The sequence below is a fragment of the Nuphar pumila genome, chromosome 15, assembly GCF_984573655.1.
Source record: "Nuphar pumila chromosome 15, dmNupPumi1.hap1.1, whole genome shotgun sequence".
NCBI classification, from domain to species: Eukaryota; Viridiplantae; Streptophyta; class Magnoliopsida; order Nymphaeales; family Nymphaeaceae; genus Nuphar; species Nuphar pumila.
In genome coordinates, this window is record NC_143263.1 from 7,343,378 (window position 1) to 7,368,391 (window position 25,014).

At 37.3% G+C, this 25,014-nt stretch overlaps 1 protein-coding gene across 1 annotated transcript; it reads right to left on the bottom strand.

Annotated features, from left to right (window-relative positions):
* Positions 1-1,855: 1,855 nt before the first annotated feature.
* Positions 1,856-16,247, bottom strand: LOC149814335 (uncharacterized). The gene is made up of 14 exons (XM_089989141.1): positions 15,675-16,247; positions 15,490-15,576; positions 10,207-10,316; positions 9,912-9,962; positions 9,456-9,627; positions 8,998-9,318; positions 8,620-8,823; positions 8,034-8,519; positions 7,716-7,925; positions 6,827-7,015; positions 4,619-4,782; positions 3,662-3,814; positions 3,445-3,523; positions 1,856-2,586 (listed from the first exon to the last, which is right to left on the bottom strand). Exons 1-14 carry the CDS (start codon positions 16,074-16,076, stop codon positions 2,164-2,166), a joined length of 3,051 nt encoding a protein of 1,016 aa, XP_089845267.1. The 5' UTR covers positions 16,077-16,247; the 3' UTR covers positions 1,856-2,163.
* Between the last annotated feature and the right edge of the window lie 8,767 nt (positions 16,248-25,014).

A 25,014-nucleotide genomic window follows, 5' to 3' on the forward strand; every position in this document is an offset into this window, starting at 1 on the left:
CTTTGCTACTCAAATACCACGCTACAGGTTCCAAACATGATGAGGAATCAGGAATAGTTGCAAGCCCGAATCTTCGAAGGAGTTGTTTATGCTTCCAAACAAAAGAGGGAGTCAACAACTCCTCTCAAATCCATTTCAGTTGTACTTCTCTGGACTCCTTGCAACTCCCTCCAACAGGGTTCCCAAACAGAGCCTTATTATACTTTCAAAGAAAATAAAAGTTTTCACTTAAAAAAAAAAAACTCTTTCAAACTACTACTCTTTTATTATCGTTCAGTTTGAATTCTTATTGAGTTTTGTCAGACCCGTTTTAGACAGTGTATGAAAAACATACCTGAACCTGATCAAATAAATTGGTGGCACAGGTTGGCTATAAACAGTAGTTTTGGCTTTAAATAAACCTGTTTTTTGAGGGTCTAAATCTGAGCACCAGACCCCACCAATTTGGCTCCGGTCTGGGTTCAAGTCCGCATATGCTTGAAATTGGTGGACTGATATGGGTTAACATGCTTGGGAACAAATCAGATCGGGGATGTATGGGGTCAGATTACTCGGATATAATCCGAGCTCAGGGCCAATCCCTCCCTTTGAAGTAAAATCTTATCCTGGCTCTCTCTGAATTTTTTTTTTCGTGCATTGCACGAGCACATTACTAGTCTTTAAAATTAATTTTTTTATCTTCTTCATGTAATGAAAAAACAGTTCTCTCTCTCTCTCTCTCTCTCTCTCTCTCTCTCTCTCTCTCTCTCTCTCTCTCTCTCAGATTTGAGATCCCCTATGGATGCGAGTGTGACTCTCTCTTTCTCTTCAAAAGAGTTAATATAACAGTAATTGCGTGACACAGACTCTCTCTTCAAAAGAGTTAATATAAGAGTATCTTTTGATTGTTTCTGAAAAAATACTTAGTTGTTCAGGTCAGAATGTGCTCCAACGGTAATACCACTGGATGTCATTGATCTCAAGATGAACGGCATCCAAACCTATACGAATAAGATGCCCATCACTTGGATGGGCTCTATGCGAAGCAGGTTATATGTTCCCCCCGGAACACGCAGGTGCGTGTTCTCAAGTCTGAATGAGTGTCACGTATGTAAGCACGTGGGGCTCATTTCTCCGTGTGTGTCAGCATCACTTAGCATCGGAGTCTGGTGCATTTGCAAAGACTTAAGTACCCTTTTCCACCATTAGCGCCATAAAACGATGTTTCGAGTAAAGGACAAAAATGTTCTCTCACCAGAGACTAATCTCTTGCTCACCTTCTAGCTTTTGTGTTTTTGGATTTCGCTCTGGATTCATGTCAAATACTAATTCTATGTGGCAGGTAAATCTGGGGTCCATATTCTTTGTTGTGCAGCTAAATCCTTTGTTTTTTAGTGCATCGCACTAGCACATTACTAGTATAAAGAAAAAATAATTATATATATCGGCCAGTTCAGTAAGGGGGGGGGGGGCAATAAAAAAGGGGCTGATTCGATCCAAGTTTGATAACACAGATGAACTAGCTAAGAATCTTAGCCAAGCCAAGCAAATGAGTGGTATGGATTAAACCAAGTACCAGGAGTTAACACGCATTTCGATTCAGCAGGCTAAACTTTGTCGTACATTTGGCTAAGCTTGTGCCTTCAAATTTGGTTTGATAGCTCAGTTTTATATTTACCATGGATTATGGGAGGATATCATGTGATGTAACTGATTATGGCACTGCATGAAAGATAAAGATTACAAAGATACCAATGATGATGGGACACCATGTCATGATGGCATTGTATGAAAGATACGATTATCATGATGGAAACAATGATGACGATCATGATTTAATGACATTTAAAGATGATGATACTGTGATAATGAGAGTTGGCTCACTATGGTGATTCCATCCCCAAGCTGGAGCATTTGCTAGAAACAGAGAATATGAAACAAAAGAATTACAATCTCTCTTCATTCCATGAACATCATGCGCATACAAGGATGCAGAACCAACATTACAATCTCTCTTCATTCCATGAACATCATGCGCATACAAAAAAATTGAGAAATTCAATCATAATCATCATGCACCCTTTCCAAATGACGGAGAGAGAATGAAATAATACCCGTGACTTGCCAGAATCGCCTTGGTGTCACTGAAATTTTCACAACCAGCTGCCGGAATTGCAACATTGATTACCCCACTGTGTTCGCCACCTCCTCAGGTGGCTTGATGTATTTCCCGAGCGTTTTCTGATGCTGTCTGTTTCTAATCCTTCTAATCTTATCCTTGCTTTTCTGTTTCCTTTCAGCCTTCTGTTGGTGCCGCATATTCCGTTCCCTCTCATATATGCCTTGCCAAAAGACTTCGCCGGTCAAGGGCCACAACCACCTCTGGTTCGGATTATCAGAATCAGACTCCTCTGCCAATTCTTCATCCATGGTTTTAAGTGTGGAAAAAGTGAACCATCTGATCCACATTCTGCCTCTTCTACTTCTTAATCCATGTTGCTCTTGCATGGCTCCAGTTTGTGGGTTTACATAAATCATCCGCCTTGCACTATGATACGCCCAGATATTAACACCTAGCTCAAGTAAGCGTGAATAGCAATGCCGGTCCTACAGAAAGCAATTAGAATGAGCGTGGGGGCGCGTTGAAAGACATTTGTGTGTGTGTGTGTGCGGGAGTCTTTTGCACAGCCTATGACCAGATGAGACTTGCATGTGAACAATAAAAGTGATTTTACTTAAAGCTACAAAGAGCAAGAAAGAAACAAGAGAAACTCTAAACCATTTGTCCAAGTGGCTCCATATGGTTTTATCTTCTTTTATAACAGGAGCCATCTGAGCATTATTGGTCATAGAATTTGGACATTCCTTTGGTTGGAGTCTCTCTCTCTCTCTCTCTCTCTCTCTCTCTCTCTCTCTCTCTCTCTCTCTCTCTCTCTCTCTCTCTCTCTGCTTAAGGAGTTTAAGTTGAAGGACGTTGTATGTTTGATACCCGGGGGTTGTGTACCTCGCCACAAGGTCGAAGTCAACAGGACACCATCCCCGGTCAACAAGAGGGGAATCCTCATAGAGTTTCACACCATAAATACCGAAAGAGGGCCATGGTCAACGTGGCATCCCTCGGCCTGTAATAGGTTATCCAAACCATAATGGTGGTTTCTCCTCATTACAGAGACAAAGGTTACCACATACTTCAAGTTAAATCAATGTTAGCAGATAATGAAACAGGAATCAAAAGGACATGAAGTACTGAAACAAGAGAGAGAAGGCCAGTCTGAATTATCATGTCTAAGAAGAACTATAGTAAAAAGTGACAAAACATCAACCAAAACAGCTAATTACACAACATGCACCAATAGGGGAAAAAATTATGGCTGTCAAGCATAGTTTGTAACAAGTAGATAAAGGAAATAATCACTGCAAATATCCCACATACAAGAATTCACTCAATTCAAATAAATAAAGTACCTTTTTTGTACTCAAATAGCATTGCATGGTTTTGTGGTGCTCATCATATATCTCTGCATCCAATGCATTTACAAACATCCTGTCAATGATTCACATCTTTAGCACAATGAATATGTCAACAAGAAAAACTAGACAGAGGGAATAGACAGTTAAGGCAACTGCATGCATGCAAAAATCATACTTCGTGGGGAGAAGTGCAAATGCCCATGTCTCTCACCTTGCAAACATTACCATTTCAAGAAATGACCTTGTTGGCAAAGCCCAACTATGCATCACAGACCAAGTACCACCATCACCAGGCATGGGCGGCAAAGAATCAAAATCCTTCCGCACACCATACATCCTTTTAAGTGCTTGAGAAACTGCAAACCTAAGAAATATAAGTTGTCACAGAAAGCATGGTCAGATAAACTTTCACCAATCTGAAATAAAAGCATGTATTATTTTCCTCAAGCGTGTGACTAGAGAGAAGGTGCTAACCCCTTTGTCCCAGGTTTGATTCCCACCAGATGTGTGGGACCCTTTAACTGGTGGGCTCCATAAGGGCTAGGGAGTCGGTGACCCCACCCGGGGTTTACCTCGCAGGGAGCGGCCTATTAAGTGACCCGGTTTTCAGCAAGGGTTCATCGTCATAAAAAAAGAAGCTTTCTCAAAGTAACCCTTGTAAACAAAGTGATTCTGAGTGGCACGCATGAAATGAAAGGTAAACATCCAAGCTCAATGTAACTCGGAATTTTCTTAATGAATTTCCACAGAAATGTCACAATGCCCACTTGATATCCAGTGAATTTCATTTTATAAGATGGACATGGACCAAAAAGAATAGGAGAGAGAATTCACAGTTTGTTAATAATGAAGAGATGAAATCAGAAGACATTATATTCTCTCAAAATGGAGTTCCCAGGTTTATGCAAAAGGTTTTAGTTGCAGGTAATGTTGCTTTCTCAAGTTTTCCATCTGCTCCTGCTTATCTCTCTCTCCCCCCCCCCCCCCGAAAAAAGAAAAAAAAAAGAAAAATGTTCCATTGGTTATGGATATAATACTGGCTCACATAAAGGTTGAGGATGCCCTCATCACTTTACATATAAATCTATGGCCTGCTCATTTTAAATAATACCATATATTGATCAAGAATTCCAGAACGCTGCATAAAAACTTTGCAAGTAAATGGTACCTGCAATTTCCAGCATTTACAGCATCACAGAAAGACCAGAAATCCAGTTGAGCTGGATTTCTTGAATCCTCATCCAATCTGGCCCAGAAATAGAGAGCATCCCCATGTCTATGAGTTTGAATTGCCTCTAATAGTGCACCTTCAGCGGTCTCAGATAAGGAAGCCTATTTGAGGTGATGATCGGATGTCAGCAAAAGGTTCCAAATACCATATGATAACGTTAATCAAAAGATATAATTCATCAAAATGAAAGAAAAAAAACAATTCATTCATTGTTTTTGACATCATGATCTTTCTTATTTTTTTGGCTGGTTCACAATTTGATTTTATATTTCTTACGGCAGAATTGAAGTACACAACAAAAAATTAACTTCATCAGTCATAATCAGTTCTGAACAAACACCATAAACATAAAAAGGATATAAGATATGCATCTCAAACACCTTCTACTAAGGGTAAGTGCAATAAATGGAAACAACTCACATCAACTAGTCATGGTTTAAGTCCAACAGAGCAACTGTTAAGCAATAAAAGGATTAATTACAAGCCAATTCATATGGTTGTAAATACAGTATTGGAACTACAAGAGCCTCTAATCAGCAGTGAAGGAGACTGTTGTTTGGTCTCTTACAACTACATTGATACTAAAAAAGGAGTATCGCTCAGATGGATGGTAAAAATACACGACCTCATTATCTCCATGAGAAAATATTATATGACACAACCTAGTAACTTATTGTTTGGTCTCTTACAACTACATTGATACTAAAAAAGGAGTATCGCTCAGATGGATGGTAAAAATACACGACCTCATGATCTCCATGAGAAAATATTATATGACACAACCTAGTAACTTATTGCACTCAGAGTGTCTTTTTATTATCGGCTGATCAAATACTATACGAAATATATCATCTCAAACAATATTGAGATGCCTGGTTGGAACATTTCTCCGTTATGGTAGCTCAGGAAAAATTCTTTCTTCGTAGTGTCAATCAATCTCCATTTATGTGCTCTCTTCTAGACAATCCTTGTGTGCATAGGTGATATGAATGCAAGAGCCACCTCAATGGTAGATGAGGAATCCACAAATTTTCAGCAAATGAAACTTATAATATAAGAGTTGCAAAAAGAAAGCATAACCATCTCACAAGACATCTATTGATTCATGGAAAATCAAATTCCTTGTATGTTCTGGGATGATGGTATTTTAATTCATAACCTCAAGTTTAATTTAACAAACACATTAACCTGCCAGTTGCCATGCAATTCCTCTCCCCACCCCTCACCCGCCCCTGCCAACCCACCCACACACATTCGTGCACATTATATGACAATAACAAAATTAAAACCAAATGAAATGCAAGAAATAAAATGTTAAAAATATTCTTTAGTCAAAGCATGCAATAGAAATGGAACAAAGATAGATCAAGTCAAGATTCTTGCTAGTTTATCATTCACGCCGGGATATAGAATGCATGGGAAGGGAAACCACACTTCCATTTGATCTGATATGGTGATTTTATATTGTCTGATTTTTTTGTACTCCAATGAACTGTGACTGCTATATTTAATCAACTTTAACAATTTTTTTATAGTGGTAAGCAGTCATTTTATGTGCTATCGAACTAATTATAACACGATTTATGGTAAGGCTCTGCATGAAAGTGAAATAAAAAGCTAGAAATATTCTTTAGTCAAAGCTGCAAGAGAAACAAAACAAAGGCAAAAACAACATGATTATGAAAGGCAAGATTCTTGCTTTTTCATGACAAGATAATGCCTGCAGGAGCCAATACCTATCCAAAGGCATTCCAAATTATATCATTTAAGACCACTCAGTGTTCCCTTCACATACATACCGATTATGTTCTATCTGATATGGTGTTATTCATACTGACTGTTCTCCATACCTTAATCAACTGTAATTTCTCTTCTAAAACTAAATCTTCTTGCTATGCTGTCATTTTAGGTGTTATTAGAATAGAAACCACACATTCATGGTAAGGACTCGCTGCCCGAAATTACAAGTTAAAAGGTTTCAATAGTTACTTGTTAAGTCAAAGGACTGAAATACACATGGTAAGAAAATAAAAAAGAGAGCATCCCATTCTACACAAACATCACATGGTTTGTAATAGATATTGAAAGTATCACTTATAAATAAAAACAAAAGTACCAATGCATAAAAGTTGATTCAAAACATACCCCCTTGGCTGTAGCTCTCCAAGATTGAGAGCCAATCCATGCATTCTTGTGTAAATGATCCACCCTATTAGCTATAGCAAAGAAGGCTCCATATTCACTAAGTGCATCTCTGTAGTAAGCGCTATTCAGGAGTGGAAGACGAGAAGGTCCATCTACATCGTCAGCTCCAGGCCTTCGGCCTTTGGTAGACTATCACCCATTTGAATAAACCAAAGAATTAGATGGAGCACAAACCAGTCAAGCATCCTCTACAGATAAAACCCTTATGTAAGCAAATGATAGATGACAGATTTTCCTCCTTTCATAAATGGAAAAGATGAGCATCCATCGGCATTCTAAACAATTTACAATATCAGATCCTAGTAACAAGGATATTTGTATGTGTCATAGGTCATCCAATTCAGCATTTATGGAGGAACTTCACTAGCAGTTGACAATATAAAAGACAAGGTTGCAGGCATTAGATGATATTGATGCTAATGGAAAGACTGATCCTACATTTACAGATTTTTATTGCAGCATCAAATAACATATACACAAGTCCTTGGTGCTCATGCAAGTAGAAAATTTTACATGTTTAAGTCAACTGTAAAATTGACTAGCATGGAAAGTGGAAACAAGCTTTTAGTATTCATGTAAACACTGATCCTACATGCGTGGATCAACTGGAACATCAAATAAGATAGGGAAATGTGCTGAGGCTTGTGTAAACACTGCCACTAAAAGAGATCAGTTTCCAAGAGACTAATCTGGTACTCTACATTGCAGGACTAGGTCATACATAACAAAATGTAGAAATCAGCTATCCACTTGAGATGAAGTTAAATTACGCTCTATTTGATGTCTCAAGTAGTCATAGTAACTTTAGTAAACCAAGCAAAAGACTAACCAGGCCTATCCCACGATAAAGGGATCTCTGGTGAAGAAACGGCCAGGCACCTTCCCCAAAGTAAGGCTCATATATGCACAAAGGCTGGCCTATCCTCTCAAGCTCCCTGTCATCTCTTTCATGCAATTCATTTTTGGCTCTATCTGCTCTTTTTGCATTCCGATAGACTTCCTCCCATGTTCCTCTAGGCTGATCAGTTCTGTCCTTCAACTGAAATATTTAATAGATCATAATGACAAGAGGAAAGAATGACGATTAGCTAAATGCTACATCCAGACAATGGCTCAGGAAAAGGAAAACACCAGGGCATCAATATACCTCTTCTTCTTCTCTCTTCTTTCTAGCATTAGCCATCTCCATAGAGTTTTGTTCTTCCCAATCAGTAAATGAGAATGCTTCATCTATCACACTTTTTGGGACTGCAGAACCTACCACATGACTATGATTCTGGAATTCCCCAACCAGGACCGTAAAGCTGGAACTTCTGGAGCTTCTTTTCCAATATTTGAGGTCAACTTCATTGGCAAGTTGCCAGTGCCATTCCTCTTTCACCAGCTGAGGGATCTCCTTGACGGTCTTTGGGTATGCAACTTCTGATTGCAACTGAATAATGGTTTCAAGTACTGCGGCATAGCCTTCAACAGTTTCTGCAACCATAAAATTTGTTGCATTCTTTTTGCCGTTTGATGCAACATTTTGAGCAAGAAGAGATAATTTTCCATTTGAAACTGCTTGAAACAGCACCTCTGTCAGCAAGCCAATATTTTCCTTCGGGAAAAGAAATCCATTGACCCTGTCATCAATCTGATTTCATCATAGCAGCTCCACTGTTATACATCTTTTGTGAAGCAATTTACAATGAAAAAGGAATATGAGCTTTTTAAATGGAAATTATAAAACATACATGTTTTCTGATCATTTCGAGATTGGGAGCAATAATTGGCTTTCCAAGACACATTGCTCGAATGAGAAAAGATGGGAAGGATTGTTCTTCGCGGAATGTTCCATATATTACAAGATCAGATATGCTAAGAAAACTGCTCACATCTTCATCACTGCCAACATGTCGTACATTAGCCCTCGGGTAACCTAATTTCAGAGCAATTGCCTGCAGTATCAAATACCTTCATGATTGAAATCATTTCACCATATATAAAAAATCATCGAGAATAGCAGAGTAACTTCACAACTAAAATCCAAATGGCAAAGTGAAGCTAAGTTTCAAATAAGAAAAGAAAGTTGCATATTTGTCAAAATAATGTAAACACTTTTCTAAATATACCTGCAGCGACACTTTGTAGGTGCTTGTAGAATTCCCACTCACAATAGCAATTTTCAGACGTGAACTGGAAGTGTTACCAGTGTGGAGCTCTGCAAGAAGTGGCACTAAGGCTTTCATAACAAGTGCATGTTCCAACCAAATACCATTGTACAAAAATTGACTCCCAAGAATGACAACAACAAAATCATCAGTCATGTAACCCATCTCAGCTCGTACATCATGCCCCTTGTTGAGGGCCAAAAATGCCGATGCTTCCCATGATTCACCAGATGATTCCGGGATAACAAAGTAATTTCCAGAATCGAATGCAGCATACATCATCTGCACAAATGGAAAAGTAACCAAGTTTATAATATTTTCAAAAGTATAAACAAGGATTCCTAACAAACAACAGAACTCAAAATCCTTCAGATGTTAATGAACAGAGAAAGAGATGACCTGCAATAAAACTACATTACCGGCAAAACAAAGTCAGGAAAGATTACAACTGTAGCTCGAACAAAGACTTGTTTCCACTCATTGATCAATTTAGAGTTCTCGTCTGGTGTGTTCTCTGCCAACTGAGGTGATAGTGCCCCATGATGGATTGTCCATATCACAGGTATAGATTTGAAGGGCTCCTGCATAAAACTGTTGCAGATATGAAATTCATTCCTTAAAGAGCATCAATATTTGTTCAATGACAGATCTTTGGGAGAAAGTGCATAGGAAAGTGATAATTGGGTCCAGCACAATGAATGCATATGCTAGAAATTTTTTCCTGTAACTAAGGAAAGCAAAACATCATTTACTCCTCAAGTACAATAGAACCGGTAGGAATATGACAACCATATGTATAAGAATATGACTTCTCAGCAAATATAGGCTTTCAAGTTCCCATTCTCTTAACAGCCAACAGGAAATGGCATACTCACTTTGCAAGAACGCCCCTAGCCTGAAGAGAATTGATAAGAATACCATCAAAACTGCACATGAGACATACTAATCATGCATTAGCATACATATGAAGCAACAAAATAAATTTTGTTGTGGAAGACTTTGCAGAGTATAACTTCAAGGATCAAAATCCACCTCTTTAGAAGAAAAGAAAAAGGCTTTCAAGTACAACATTTAAGGTTCATGTTTTCCTTAAACAAAGAATACCATGTATAAAGTCTAGCTTATAAAAGATCTGTAATTCTCTAATAATACCAAAGAACAATGACTTACTTGAGCCAATCTACAGCCGTTCCTGATTTGTCGGTTCCTTGCAAAATACCAACAGAAATGCCTTTGTTCCTCCATATAGCATGAACAGGACCATCCTCAACTGTAAAAACCTATGGCATATGCAAATTAGTACTTTGCATTGCTTCACAAAGCAAAGCGAGTTATCTTTTGAAGAAAAACTTTTGTTGAATCGCTTGTCATTCACCATTTTCATCAAGTAAATTCTCAAAATGCAATCAATTAGCAATGAAGAACAAATACTGAAAACTGACAATTGCCATTTCACAAATGATGACTTACTGATGAGAATCAAGTTCTTTTCTTTTTTTCATAAAAATAAAAGCCACGACACTTGAAAATCTGAGTTCTTCCCCAACAAAAAATAGCAAGAGCCTTCTAGAATGATTAGATGTTGAAAACAGTTCTTCAAGGAGATATTTTGGATGTATGCACTAGTTGATACAAACTTTTCACCAGTGTTGTTAAAAGCGCACCTCAAGGTGCAAAAAGCACGCCTCGCCACAAGGCGAGGCCCCTTTGACCTTGAGGCGCACATAAAAAGCACAAACCGTACGAGGTGCATGCCACATAGGCTATGAGGCGGACCCCTCATACGCTATGAGGTGAATGCCTTATGGTGAGGTGTGCCTCAACCTGAGGCGTGTGCCTCATTTTGTTTGGGTCAAATGGAGGCTTTGACCCAAATAAGGGGGGAGGCCTGAATGATTAGGGCCTCCCCCGTGCCTCAGCTTGAGGCTCGCCTCCTCGTTGTCTCCCTCTCTCTGTTTCTCCCTCTCTTAGTCTCCCTCTCTCTGTCTCTCCCTCTCTCTATGTTTCTCTCTCTCTCATTGTCTCCCTCTCTCTGTTTCTCCCTCTCTCGTTGTCTCCCACTCTCTTTGTCTCTCCCTCTCTCACTGCACACACACAACACATACACATGCTATGTCCTTCTTGTTAGTCGATGAACCTTATTATTGTTCATCCAATCAGCTATATCTTAGCGAGGCTATTTCTCGCAATATTATCAAATTGGCGATATTTTACCTATAATATTGTTTGATGATATATGTGACTATGTTCATCAAGTTGAAAATTAACATTGTTTTGACAGCTAACCTTTCTAAAAATTAACACTGCTCTGTCCCTCTGAACCTATGTCACATGGGTGCGGGTAAGAGTGCGGGTGCGGCGCAATTTCAAAAATATTGGACACGAGGACCCGACTATATATATGTATATATATTTTTAAATATATATATAACAATAATAAGACTCAGTCAAAGTTGTGCCCGTTAGGGGACACGACTATATTATATGATTGTGCACAGTCTGTGACTGTGCAGTTGCACAGTTTGGCTATATATATATATATATATATATATATATATATATTATATATAAATCAATTTTTTTAGTTTTTTGCCCTAAAAAATAGACTCGGTCAAAGTTGACCGAGTCTAAATTATGGACGGACTCAGCCCCAGTGCCTTGACTGAGTCTGACACTTGGTTGACCGTGTCTGCCCCGTGTCTAAAGCCGCACCAGTGTCGGGGCGTGTCGACGCGGGTGCGTCGACCCCCTAGCCGAGTCCGTGTGACATAGCTCTGAACTTTTTTTTCAACTCAAGGGATGAACCATGTAACCAACTAACCTTTCTAAAAATTATATTGAGGAGGTAATTTTGTTGTTTAAATAATTGTCATGCTATTCATATTGGTTGCATTTCAAGTTTGCTTTGTTCTGTATGTTTTTTTGTGGAAATTGCTTAAATGTTTCTATTTCACCTCTTCAAGTAACAATCTCAAATTCATTTGATATGCATCTGGATAGATATCAGATACTCTTTAATGAAATCTGACATGACCTTTTCATTTACTTTCCATTTAATGTTTTCTTGTGGCCTACTTTTTATTTCTTAGATACTTACATAGATCAATGTACACATTAATGTTATTTTTACATGTTAATCTTATATTTGTTGGTGTTTATTTGAGATTTTCTATTTCTTATTGGTTGTTTCTAAATCAATAAAGCATTTTTTTTATTTATTTGTATTTTTAGATACTTTTTAAAGGATTTTTGATGCAGAGCAGGCCCAAGCATCACAGACCCAACAACACCCAGGCATTGTTTCGGGTTCGGGTCCGGACCCGAGACCCGGATCCAAACTGAAGCCCTTTAAATAAGTTGCCTAGGGTTTCGTGAGGAGGGCAGAGAACGTTGAAACTTCCAGCAGCTTTTCCCTTCTTGCAGTTCTTTGATTCTTTATTTTGTTTGCAGTTTTTTTTTTCCTTCTGATAGTTTTTCCTTTTCAGCATATCTTTTATTCCCCTCTTTGTCTTCTTCTGTCAGTATTAAGTTTTCTCCTTTTTGAATGTTTCTCATTTCCCTTTCTTTATGGTATCCAGTTTATTATTCATCTCATTGTTCATTTGGATTCCATTGAAATAAAAAAGAAACAATACAGCACCATCATTTTTGGGGTGGTTGTTCTCTTATCACTGCACATCGTACGTTCGTGAGCAGCGTACCAACCATCTCAGCAAAGCGCATCGTACCAGTGACAGTCCCTTAACGTGGCTGTGTGGGGGATTTTCACGTGACAGCAAAGCGCAACCACCTCAGATTCAAATACCGTGAAGTCTTCATCGTGCCCTTCACTGCATCAATTTTTTAAAGTTTTTTTTAAAAAAATGAGGCTTACATTTTAAACCTCGCTTCAATTTTTGGTGGAGCGCTACACTACACCTCAACGGTTGGGTTACATTAAGGATCTGCTTTAAGCCCTTTCCTATTTGCTATAGTGATGGATGAGCTTACGAGATCAATTCAAGAAAATGTGTCGTGGTGTATGTTGTTTGCTGATGATATTGTTTTGATTGATGAGTCTAGAGTTGGGGTTAATGCTAAGTTAGAATTATGGAGATAGACATTGGAAGCAAGAGGTTTTAAGTTGAGTAAGAGTAAGACAGAATATATGGAATGTCGGTTTAGTAAGCAACGAAGTAGTGATGGGAGTGTAGTGAAGCTTAGTGAGCAAGAAATACCGGTGGATGATTGTTTCAAATATTTGGGATCTATCATTCAAAAGTATGGAGAAATTGATGGAGATGTAAATCATAGGATAAAGGTTGGGTGGATGAAATGGAAAAGTGCAACTGGAGTGTTGTGCGATCGTAGAATGCCATTGCGGTTGAAGGGAAAGTTTTATAGGACGACTATTAGGCCCGCTTTACTATATGGTAGGAATGTTGGGCTGCCAAGAGACATCATATTCAAAAAATGAGTGTAGCTGAGATGTGTATGCTTAGATGGATGTGTGAAAATACAATAAAAGATAAGATTCAGAACGAGGAGATACGTAAGAAGGTAGGCGTTGCACCCATTGAAGATAAGATGAGAGAGAATCGTTTACGGTGATTTGGACATATTCGGCGAAGGCCTAATGATGCTCCAGTTAGAAAGATGGAGAAATGAAAAAATATATTAGTTAAAAGAGGTTGGGGTAGGCCTAGGAAGACTTGGATGGAGATGATAGGAAAGGATATGAATGCTTTGAACCTCACCGAGGACATGGCATTGGATAGAAATGATTGGAGAAGGATTCATGTGGAAGACCCAGAATGATTTTCTTTGTTGGTTCATATCGCCGACCCCAATTGTTTTGGGATGAAGGCGTAGTTGTTGTTGTTGTTGTTGTTGTTGTTGTTGTTGTTGTTGTTGTTGTTGTTGTTGTTGTTGTTGTTGTTTGTTGTTGCTACACTACACCTCAACGCTTTTCACAGTTGCAAGAACCAGCAAGAGTAACATATCTATCAGATATAAGAATACAATGTTCATCAGATGTTCAGGTATGTTTCTAAATAGTCTTTAAGGTTATACAAAAGTTTTGTTCTCGTAAACCAGTGCCAATACTAGTTTGGTTCATTATCACTCAGACAATGATCTAGTATAACCATTAACAAATAACAATGAAAATTACTATAAAGAAACAAGTTAACTTTGGTCAGTTACACTCACTTGAATTGGACAAGATAATAGTCCAGTCAATAAATATCAAAGTGAAGATCTATCAATCCAATTCATATTTGATGTTTACTAATTTTTGCTTCTTTTCTGGAAGTTAGAGGCCATCCACCTTTTTGAAACCAGCAAGAGGTCCAACTTTAGCATAACTACCATTAAACAATATCAACTGAAAAGCATTTATGAATATGGAAAGAAGATTGAAACTAGCAAATGGTACATTATTCATTCTCCTGAATCATAACTCATGCTGTTAGATTTGCAAGTATAGACACTACCCTACTATTATTGGTAGAATCATAGCAAGAAGTCAAATTTAAGAGCTCGGAATTAAATTGGAGGATTCAATTTCTAATTTCCTTTTTGTGTTTGTCAATAAGGAAAATAGGGGAAAAGCAAAAGAAATCTGGTAAAAGATCCACAATTTCCACGGCTGCCTGCCCCCATGTACTAGGACCAGCATTGACACCTGGAGTTACAATCTTTTTTGCCTGTGTATACAAAAATGAAAACCATTTTCAAACCTACATCTAATTATTATACCATCAAGATCAGAGAAAATCACCCGATAAATTGTGTCAATAGGCACAATATATCCACATGTTATTGATGGGAAATTCATTGTTAAGTTCTAAGGGTATAGTAGTTCCCCTAATAGATACCATGCCACACGTATCCACATTAAACTAACATTAAGTTTCTGTAATTCAACAAATAAAAGATGATGCATAACCTATACATTCTAACCTTGCACACACTAAAGGACATCAGCTCCTAAGCCACTGGTCCAGTAAAGTTTAATAGGAAATTTCAGGATAATTGTCTAGGAAACGAGTCGATTACATCTCTCAAGACAGTGATGAGTAATCGCCTAATTCCTTTAGCTTCATGGACACTAAGCAGCATCCAGCTCCTGACAATTCAATTTTAAGTTCCAACGGGCAAATACCCTAAGGCAAAAAATATGATCTTCTAAATAAGTAGTATTTAGGGAAAATCTCAGTCAACAATTGCACTTCAAATTTCAGGGAGAATCAACTTGTACTTGACCATTACACCATCAATCAACCTTAATATGACAGAAAATCAACTTGGACTTGACCATGAAATAGTAAGACAACAACTTTGCACAATCAGAAGAAAACCAACTAAAACAAAACCCTTCCCATGTAACCTATACTCTCAGTTCACATGGATCAACCACAAGCAACTTTGGCACACACCATGAACAAGAACAGTTCTTATCCCTCTAAATACCTGAATTTCGTACCCTATTTCTTGCAGGGCAGAAGAAACGCTAAACATCAACAGCTGCACATCATCCATCAACAGATCTGCAAACACCTACACCAAAAACCTCCCCCACATGCAACACATCATTACAAACCAAAAAAAAAAAAGACAACACATACTGAAAAAAAAAACACAAAAACAAAACTCACAATTGCAATCAGGGGCTTCCTAACTGGCGTCCTGATCCTCGGCCTCGTCCCACTCACCCCCAAGCTCCCACCCCTCTTCTCTTTTTCCAACCTCCTCATCACCTTCCACGGCACAAACTTAACCCCCTCCCCAAAGTTCAAGTCCCCCAGCTGCTTCATCCCTCCGGCACTCACCTGACCACTGGATTTCTCCACCACAGATGTGGGGAGGTAAGCCTGAAACAGGATGACCACAGAGAGGAAGACCAACATGGAGCAGATCCACTGCAGGTAACCAATCTTCTCGAATCTGAGAGATCTCTCCATTTTCGACCTGGGCTTCCCAAAAGACGACCTTTTAATGGGTACCCATTTCTCAGTCCTCTCGTTTCTCCTCGATCCTGGCTCTTCAAGAAAACCCATCTTCAGATGATGGCTGTCTCAACGAGAAGAGAGCCTTCTACATCCAAACTAATGAGGAAAAAGCGGAAAGAAGACAAGGGGGAGGTGGGGGTCAGATTCTCTCCATGGCCACCTTTATAAGGATGAGAACGAGTGACGACTGCAGTAAGCGAGTCTATAGAGAGGAGAGAATTAAAGACTGGACTCTATCTATTTCCTGGGAGTTCACTTCACTGAGGGTTGAATCTGAAGACGGGCTCAAGTGTTCTGTGCTAAAATGCAGCTCAGCAATCGATATGTTAACGTACCTCTCTCTCTCTCTCTCTCTCTCTCTAGATTCTCGGAAGAAGGCAAAAAGGGGTCTGTTTTTCGAAAACAACCATAAATAAAAAACGCGTGCATGGTATAGTCCGGAATTAAGTTTTTTGGGTTTAAACAAAATATGTAGGAAATATTTGTAATTGACAAAAGACAGAGGTCTTTTGTAGCAATGACAGCAAGAACTCTGGAATGATTTTATCGTGCGAAACTTAAGTTACCCAAGTTGCCCCTACAATCATTCATAATGACCTATATACTCCTGAGCTGGTCTTGACGAATTGAGTTGGTGCATATGGTTTAGGACGTTCCATTTTAGAGGGTCCGGTCAATTACTTTGTGCCTCGCTTGCCCAATAGTTGCAGGAAAATCTTAATTTGAAAATTTTGTTTTTTAAAAGTCAGAAAATATCAATATATAAAACATGAAACATCTAAAGCATATGTGACAATGATAAAAAAATGTGAAAAATATTACAACAAAGTTATTGTGTTCAAGTTGTGATAAAACCGTGACATTTAGGTGATAATTTTTTGGCATTATATTGTTTTTTGAAAATTTGTCAATGAAAATCATGATATTTTCAAAATATCAATGGTATTTGTTCTTACCTTAATTAAGAGAATGAGGAAGAGCTTAAACGCATTCATGTAAAAGAAGCAAGCTATGAATTTTCATTTTGGCTCAACCATTAGTTTGTTGCACTCCTACTCAAGAGAAGCTACTTTCCTTGAAAGGGATGCCTAAGAGGGAAAGTGCTTTCTCACTAGGAGAGGTGTGAACCTATTTTGATAGCAAAGTTATTTTTTCTCCATTTACTATGTAGGCCTAACCACAGATTTTTCATGAGAATGCTTGTTTCAAAAATCTTAGGAAAGAGAGTCACTTTCTTATAAAAAGGGCATGTTTCATAGGAAACAACATGAAACATACACCCCCTTAGGAGCTGGTTTTGGACTAGAAAACATCTGCCAATTTTTTTAATCAATCAAGTCGCTATTACAATTCTTGATTTTTCAACAACCTGTCCAATTCTTATCTCTTATGAAACTTTGTTGTTCGAATGAAACCATTTATGCACAAAGAAGATTTATTTATTTATGTCACGCTTGTTTCATGTTTTCTTTTTTTTATAATAAAAATAGACTCTCTTTCATAAGAAACAGTGCATCAGAGAAAGAGAATAGATATTATTCTCATAGTAAAAATCAGTTACAACGTTAAAGAGGTTTCAACATATAGTGGAGGGCATACAGTTGGGAGTAAAATGGGCAGGGACGATATCCAGGCTCAAGTATGGTGCCCCCATTTCGCTTCAACAATTGCAAGTGCATAGGAGAAAATGTGCCTGGATGCGAATGCTCATTTCTGAATATGCGAGCATTCCTTTCTAATCAAACTGTCTATCATGTTTCAAGTGCTTCATCTCTATCGAGCCCAACAGCAGATCTGGGAAAAAGGATTCCACACACTCGATGAGATTCCATAAACACTAAAAAGATAGGAAAATGGTTTGAAAAAAGTGACAGAACCAAAATAGATGTGAAGATTTCTCCAAAACATTGGGTTGGTTTGCGTTTGAACTTTGTCGTGAAGGATGAGCCTAGGTATGACAGTAGACCGGGGCTGATGCGAGGGACAAGGTCTCCACCCCCGCCCCGTCTCAAAATTCTGCCCTCCATCCCCGCCTTCATCCCCACATGCGTTTTGATTTTAAACTCCATCCCCACCTCCATCACCGTTTCATGACCTCCATTCCCGGTCCAAACAGTGCAAGGTGGGGTATGGTTTCTTCCTGGTCCACTACCATCCTTAAAGGAGGTTGAATCGTTGGAGGGTCAACCATGCCGACAAGAAGAATGAGAGCTTACTGGATAAACGATGACCCAAAGAAGGAAGGGGTCGTTTTAGCTTTAGGGTTAGAAATTAAGAATATATATAAGGAAGTTATATGAAATTGTATTAAATCATTAAAAATATTTTAGTTATTTTAAGAGACGGGACGGGACGGCAGAAAGCTTATGTCCATCCCCGCATGAGTTTTGATTTTAATCTTCATCCCCGCCTCCATCCCCATTTCATATCCTCCAATCCCCTGTCCAAACGCGGCGAGGTGGGGTGGGGTCCCATTTTTTCCCGGTCCACTGTCATCCCTAGATGAGCCAAGCAAAGGCATTGGCTCTTGGAGCTGGGCCCTGCCCCACAAGCAGCGTGAAGGTAAGATCCCAATACCAAGGGATAAGAGTGCACAATAAAATGATACGACCGTGAACCTTCCATCGCAGGAAAAGGACCACTGCAATCAATGGAAGCTCCGCTTGTTTGGTAGGAGCTGTTAGTGCACTTACTCAAAGACGTTGCAAGTTCAAAACCCTATGGCACCTTTTGTAGCTGGTGGGGGTATGCTTAACTAGGGATGACAGTGGACCGGGGAAAAACGGGGCTCCGCCCTGTCTTGCCCCGTTTGGACCAGGGATGAAGAACATGAAACGGGAATGGAGTCGGGGATGGAGGTTAAAATCAAAACCCATGCGAGGATGAAGGCCGGGATGGACTTATGTTTTTCCCTGCCCCAACCTGTCTCCAATCCCCACCCCACCCCTGATCCTTCTTTAGGGATGGCAGTGGACCGAGGAAAATGGGGCCCCTCCCCGCCTCGCCCTGTTTGGACCGGGGATGGAGGACACGAAATAGGGATAGAGGCGAGGATGAAGGTTAAAATCAAAACCTGAGGCCGGAATGGAGGGCAGGATTTTAATACGGGCAGAGGTGGAAACCGTCTCCCCCGCCCCCGTCCAGTGCCATCCCTATGCCTAACCCCAGCTTGCCTATCAAAAACAAAAAAAGGAATCCTCTTCAACTACACATGGTTTGAGACACACAATCTGGCAAAGCATGGAACCAAGTTGAGCGGATTCCTCTTGTCCTAGATCCCCACTGAACCTAATCTCGCAAAAGCCTGCATGATCCTAGTTGTCTATCACTGGAGCATCTGGAGTGTTTTCCCTTGGGTGGAGGGTGTGTAACAAACGACCCCTTCTTGGATTTCAGTGGCTTTTTTTTGTGTTCTTGGCTGTTTTTAAACCTGCTTTTTTTCTTTGATTAGGATACCAAATGGATATTGAGTCTAAGTCAATGATCATTTTAAAGATGTTACAGTCTTCTAGTCAATGGTCAACTCAAAAATCATTGTCCTTTTTAAAAAGCATGTCATGTTTGCGGGATTCTTGGACACTATCTAAATGACAAATAATTTTATGGCATAGAACTATTACCTTGTACTTCCCTAATAAACATTGTGAAAAAAGCATAGACCCAAACTGCCAAAGGACATTTTAGTATGCTACACAAATAACCTACAAACACAAAACTTTGGGAGGTAGAAACACAAGTTTGGGAGCCCCTTGAATTGAGATGAAAACACTATTTTCATGTATTGCCAAAATATGGTGTTGAACATGGAGTTGTCGATCGATTTCCCCAAGGTGGTTCTCGAATTTCCTCGCAAGCACATTGTGTGGCTACACAGACTGTTGGAGGATTGTAGATCTCCTCAGCTATTGAGATCAGGGATTGCTGATGTCTTTTTCTTTCTTTTTTCCTTTTGAGCATTTTTTGTTGTTTTAATTGTGCCCAAGGAAAACAACTTTGTATCCAGTAGTCTTGCTCAGTTGAAGATAATTCAAGAGGATCTATGTCACATGGATACTTTAACAGACCCTCGTATCGTGTCACATTGTATACTATTTTCAATGGAAAATTATACAAGAATGTTGTGTTCCATGTCCTTTTTTATGTATCTATGTGACAGAGGAGTATCATATTTGGAAAGATAAACCTTCTGACCGGTAAATAAATCTATATAGCAGGTCAGATTAATTATTATTTGTGTTGCCAGGTGAAAAAAGAAGAAGAAGATGAGGTTGGCAAGAATTATCATCTTGTAAATGGTGTTGAGGCTGCCAACTCCATTTTCAATACAGTGTTTTGGCAACACTACAACTTCCAAATAGTAGAAAGCATGGGAGTGCTAAGGTCGTGTTTGCATCACAAGACAAGCACCACAAGGACATAATGTGTGGCCGTTGTCCTCGACTTATTACCAGTCCTACCCCTAGGGATGCGGTTGCCACGACTTGTGCAATGCTTTCATATAAAGCATCTACATAGACTTACATCAACCATTTTTTTTTATAAAAGAAACTTGTGCAGAATGGTTGGAAATGGACTCATGAGCACACCCTATCAAGAACTTCAATCGTCCCTTTCATCCATTATAGATATAAAACCTTTAGGCCATCAACATTTCTACTAATAATTGTCCAAAAGATTGCAAAATTTGCATGCATGCATTCATTCATGTGATGATTCGAGTTTCATCTCTCTGTGCATAGTCGCCCGGTATCATTTATACATAGTGGTTGGTTGGTCATATAGTATCATGTATCAATATTTTCAAGTAGTTTTAAACAATAGATGTTTTGCAAATCTCTCTGTGTCATCAGTCACAACCAACATGTTATGTTGGTTTGGCTGTCAAGGAAAAAAAGACCAAACTGGCACATGATATGTTATGACACTTGTTTAATATATTTATAAGCTTAAATAGTTATATATATTAAGACCATAAGTGTTAGAAGTACTTTTTAAGAACGAGAATTACACCATTAATGCAGACAACGGCATGATTAGCCAAAGAGGGAGAAGCATGGGGAAACTCGCTTCTCATTGTATGTGAAGCATGCTTCCACTTTGCTTATCAACTCGATTTTCCCTCACTTTCCAGTAGTTTCTCACTTACATCATATATATGCTTTCATATATATTAATATATACTGTTTTTTAGCATAACAAATTTACATGTTCCATTTACATTGCTTCGTATTTTTCTCATGACATTTCTTACTTGTTCGCGTATCTTTTCATATTCATTTTCTACATGTTTCTTTTATTGATTTTCATACGCTTCCACAATCTTATTCTATTTTGTGCTTCATACTATGCTTCTACGTCACACATCACTTAATATATCTATTTCGTATCTTTGTAATTATGATTAAAATAATTAAACAAATATCTTTATAAATTAAACATTTGAAAAACAGACACCTTTCTGGCTTTAATTTCACAAAAATCATGTAGTCATGTTTCACATCCTTATTTGCATTCAGATTCACGTGACACAAATGAGCTGTCTATTATAAGGGAAATCCAATCAATCATTATGCATTTTTATCCACATATTTTTTTTTTTATGAAGTCAAGCTGGAGTTAGTATGACCCACCAGTTACTATTCAACGTACCACTGGGTTTTGAACCCGCAACGTCCCACCGCAAGGAGTTGTGCACTGACAGCTCCTACCAACCACGAGGAGCCCCTTTGGTATTATCATCCACAAAAGTGTCGTTCTTTAAACTTTTAGCCTCCATAAACCAGACAACTTTGTCAACACGAAAAATATAATAAACATATTCTTTAAAATATATATATATATATATATATATATATATATATATATCAGGCCGTGTTAGTCATTCTTTAAGTAGACAGGGGTAACTTGCGAATAACCATCCAAAAAGGTTAATGGGGATTTGTTTCTTCTTTTAAGGGTAATTTGGTCATTTTCTACGTAAAAGTATAAGAATGGTAAACCATCCATTGCGTAGGGGTAATCATTAGTGACAAAATACACGAGAAATTAACTAAACGTTTTAAACAGTAATTTCTCACGATATATTCAAAATATCGCAATTTTTCGCAGCAGACATAAATATCGTGATTTAAACACGATATTTACATTTTTAATGACTATTTATCATGAAAACATTGTGTATTTTTTTATTTTTAATAAATTTTATTTTTATTTCTTTATAAATTTTTGGTTTTTTAATACTTTTTAATTTTTTATTATTGCCAATATTTTTCCAAAAAACATGAGTTTTACAAAAAAAAATTCTGTTTCTCGCGAGTTTTATTATTGGCTGCCGATATTTTGCAGTTTTAAACTTTTGTCACTGTGGAGGTAACTATTTCATTTTTCAATTAAACAGAGAAAACATGATTACCCTAAGTTTCTTTAACTGGAAAAGAAGCCAATAAACAAATACAGACAACAGAAAATTTTGCCAGCCTGCTCAGTGGGGTTCATCGCCACGTGTATGCACAGCGGCTGCAGGTCCCTTCTTTCTCCCCGATCCTTTTCCACATTTTCATGATCGAGGAATTATCCGAAATTTTTCAAGAATCGGAAATAAACGATACGAGTCTCCAGCAATTAAGACGATTCCATTAAAAAACTGCATCTTTTTTTTTTAATGATGATGAAAAACCCTTCCCGAAAAAACAGGTCACTTAATGGGTGAAATAAACCCCGAGTGGGATCCACGATCACCCTATCTTCCATGCCCCCAATCCAATCATGTACGTTCTTCATAAATCTATTTTATTATTATTATTATTGTTGTGGTTGCTGTTGTTATTAGATTTATTGGTTTCTCTTACCGTCCATATATAGTGTGGACAGTGCTGATTTTCAATGTTCTAAGCATAGTGACAAATATCGTGAGATTTATGAAAATCTTCTGATAATATCGTGAGAAATTGCCTGAAAGTTTAAAACCGCAATTTCTTGCGAGATTTTTAAAATATCATGAGTTTTATGAAAAAACATAAATACTGTGATTTAAATGCGATAATTATGTTTTAAACAGCTATTTATCATGAAAAAACTATGTTTTTTTTTTATTTTTAAATATTTTTTATTAATGTTTTATTATAAAATTTATTTTTTTATATTTTTAAATTTTTTTTTTTTATTTCCAAGATCTCGCCAAATTTTTTTGAGATTTATGAATTTTTTTCAATTTCTCACGAGTTTTTGAAAAACAAGATTTTGCCAAAAAAATAGTTTGTCACTATATGGTTCTAAGTAATATTTTGCAAATCAAGACTCATAGTGTGTTCAACAAGTTTTATTTGCTTGGAATTGACTATTGGATCATGTTTTTTTGATAAAAAAAATATGATTTTATGAGTTTGAAATTTGTAAAAATTTTGACTCGTTTTTTTAGAACCTTATAAAAACTTGCCCCAATGTCATCTTTAGATTATCCAAAAGTCAATTCCTAATAAATAAATCATATAAATCACATCCATATGGTCACAGTAGAAAAAAAGAACCAAAAAGATTTTGAGAAATCAGAATTGTCCATTTTCTCCTACCCGAGTAAGAGGAACAATCACTCATTATTTCAACAATTTACAAAAAGTTGTCAAACTTTTGAGTTAGTACATTCTGCAGCCTGTTTTTTCATTAGGTTCCAAAGATATGCTTGCTCCTACATTCACTGTTAGATATTTGTTTAATCAAAGAAAATAACCAAAATGACCTCATTATGATTATTTTTAGTATATCATAAGTTGAATTATTTCATAAAAATTAAAAGCCCTTTTACGCCTTAGACAGGTATGATTAGATTTATATTTAATCAAAGAAAATAACTAAAATGTCCTCATGATTTTTTTAGTAGATTATAAATTAAATTATTTCATAAAAAATAAAAAAGCCATTTTATGCCTTAGATGGGTATGAGTTAGATATTTATTTAATCCAAGAAAATAACTAAAATGCCCTCATTATGATTTTTTTAGTAGATTATAAATTGAATTATTCCTAAAAACTAAAAAAGCCTTTTATGCCTTAGATGGTTAATGAGTTAGATCATTTTTTAATAAAAGAAAATAACTAAAATGCCCTGATTATGATTTTTTTAGTGGATTATAAGTTGATATTATTTCATAAAAAATAAAAAACCATTTTACGCCTTTATTTGAAATGCATTTATTTAAAGTAGGTAGTTAAACATGATAACGGAAAGGCTAAGTATCTTCTTAAATATCATATAAGCTACACGGTTTTTTGTAAATTGATTTGTTTTTTATATATTCTTTGTACAATAATAGGTATAAATCTCATGTTGTGACTCTAAAATAACAAATTTTTTTATTTAATGCATAAACTTGTAAAAATGATAAAATATTCAAAACTTACAAAAATATTGACAATTCCTCATGAATTTCGTGGGATTTTAATTTCATTATCCATTATATTCTTCTTTATTTGGTTTACTTTTCTTCTTTACAATATACCAAGATCTTTCTGATATTTTTTCTAAAGATTTTTCTATTTATAGCAAAATTTTCCCTTGCGAAGAATTCAAACTCAAACCCGAATCTGACTAAAAACCTGGACCGGTTAAATGTAAATACAAGGTTTTAAGTTAGTTGGATCTGGGTTTGATTTTATCTTTTTCATCCGATTAGGCCAAACATGATTAATCTGATTCGGTAATGTCTAGATCCGACCATCAGAGCAACTGTCCCATCAATGGGCCGAGTTTGTGTCAAATATCCAATCCAATCTAAACCCGAATACTTGGTTGTGGGCATAAAAACGTTCAAGCTGAATATTATTTGGGTCGACTTGAACCTGATCTGAGCAACATGCAAATCGGGTATGGCATACAACTTTGATTAGATATTTGACCCAATCATAAGTATTTTATATTTATCTTTTAGTGTAAATATACAATTTAAACACCCTTTAAATTATACGAATTTCATTTTTTTTTTTCGACTCG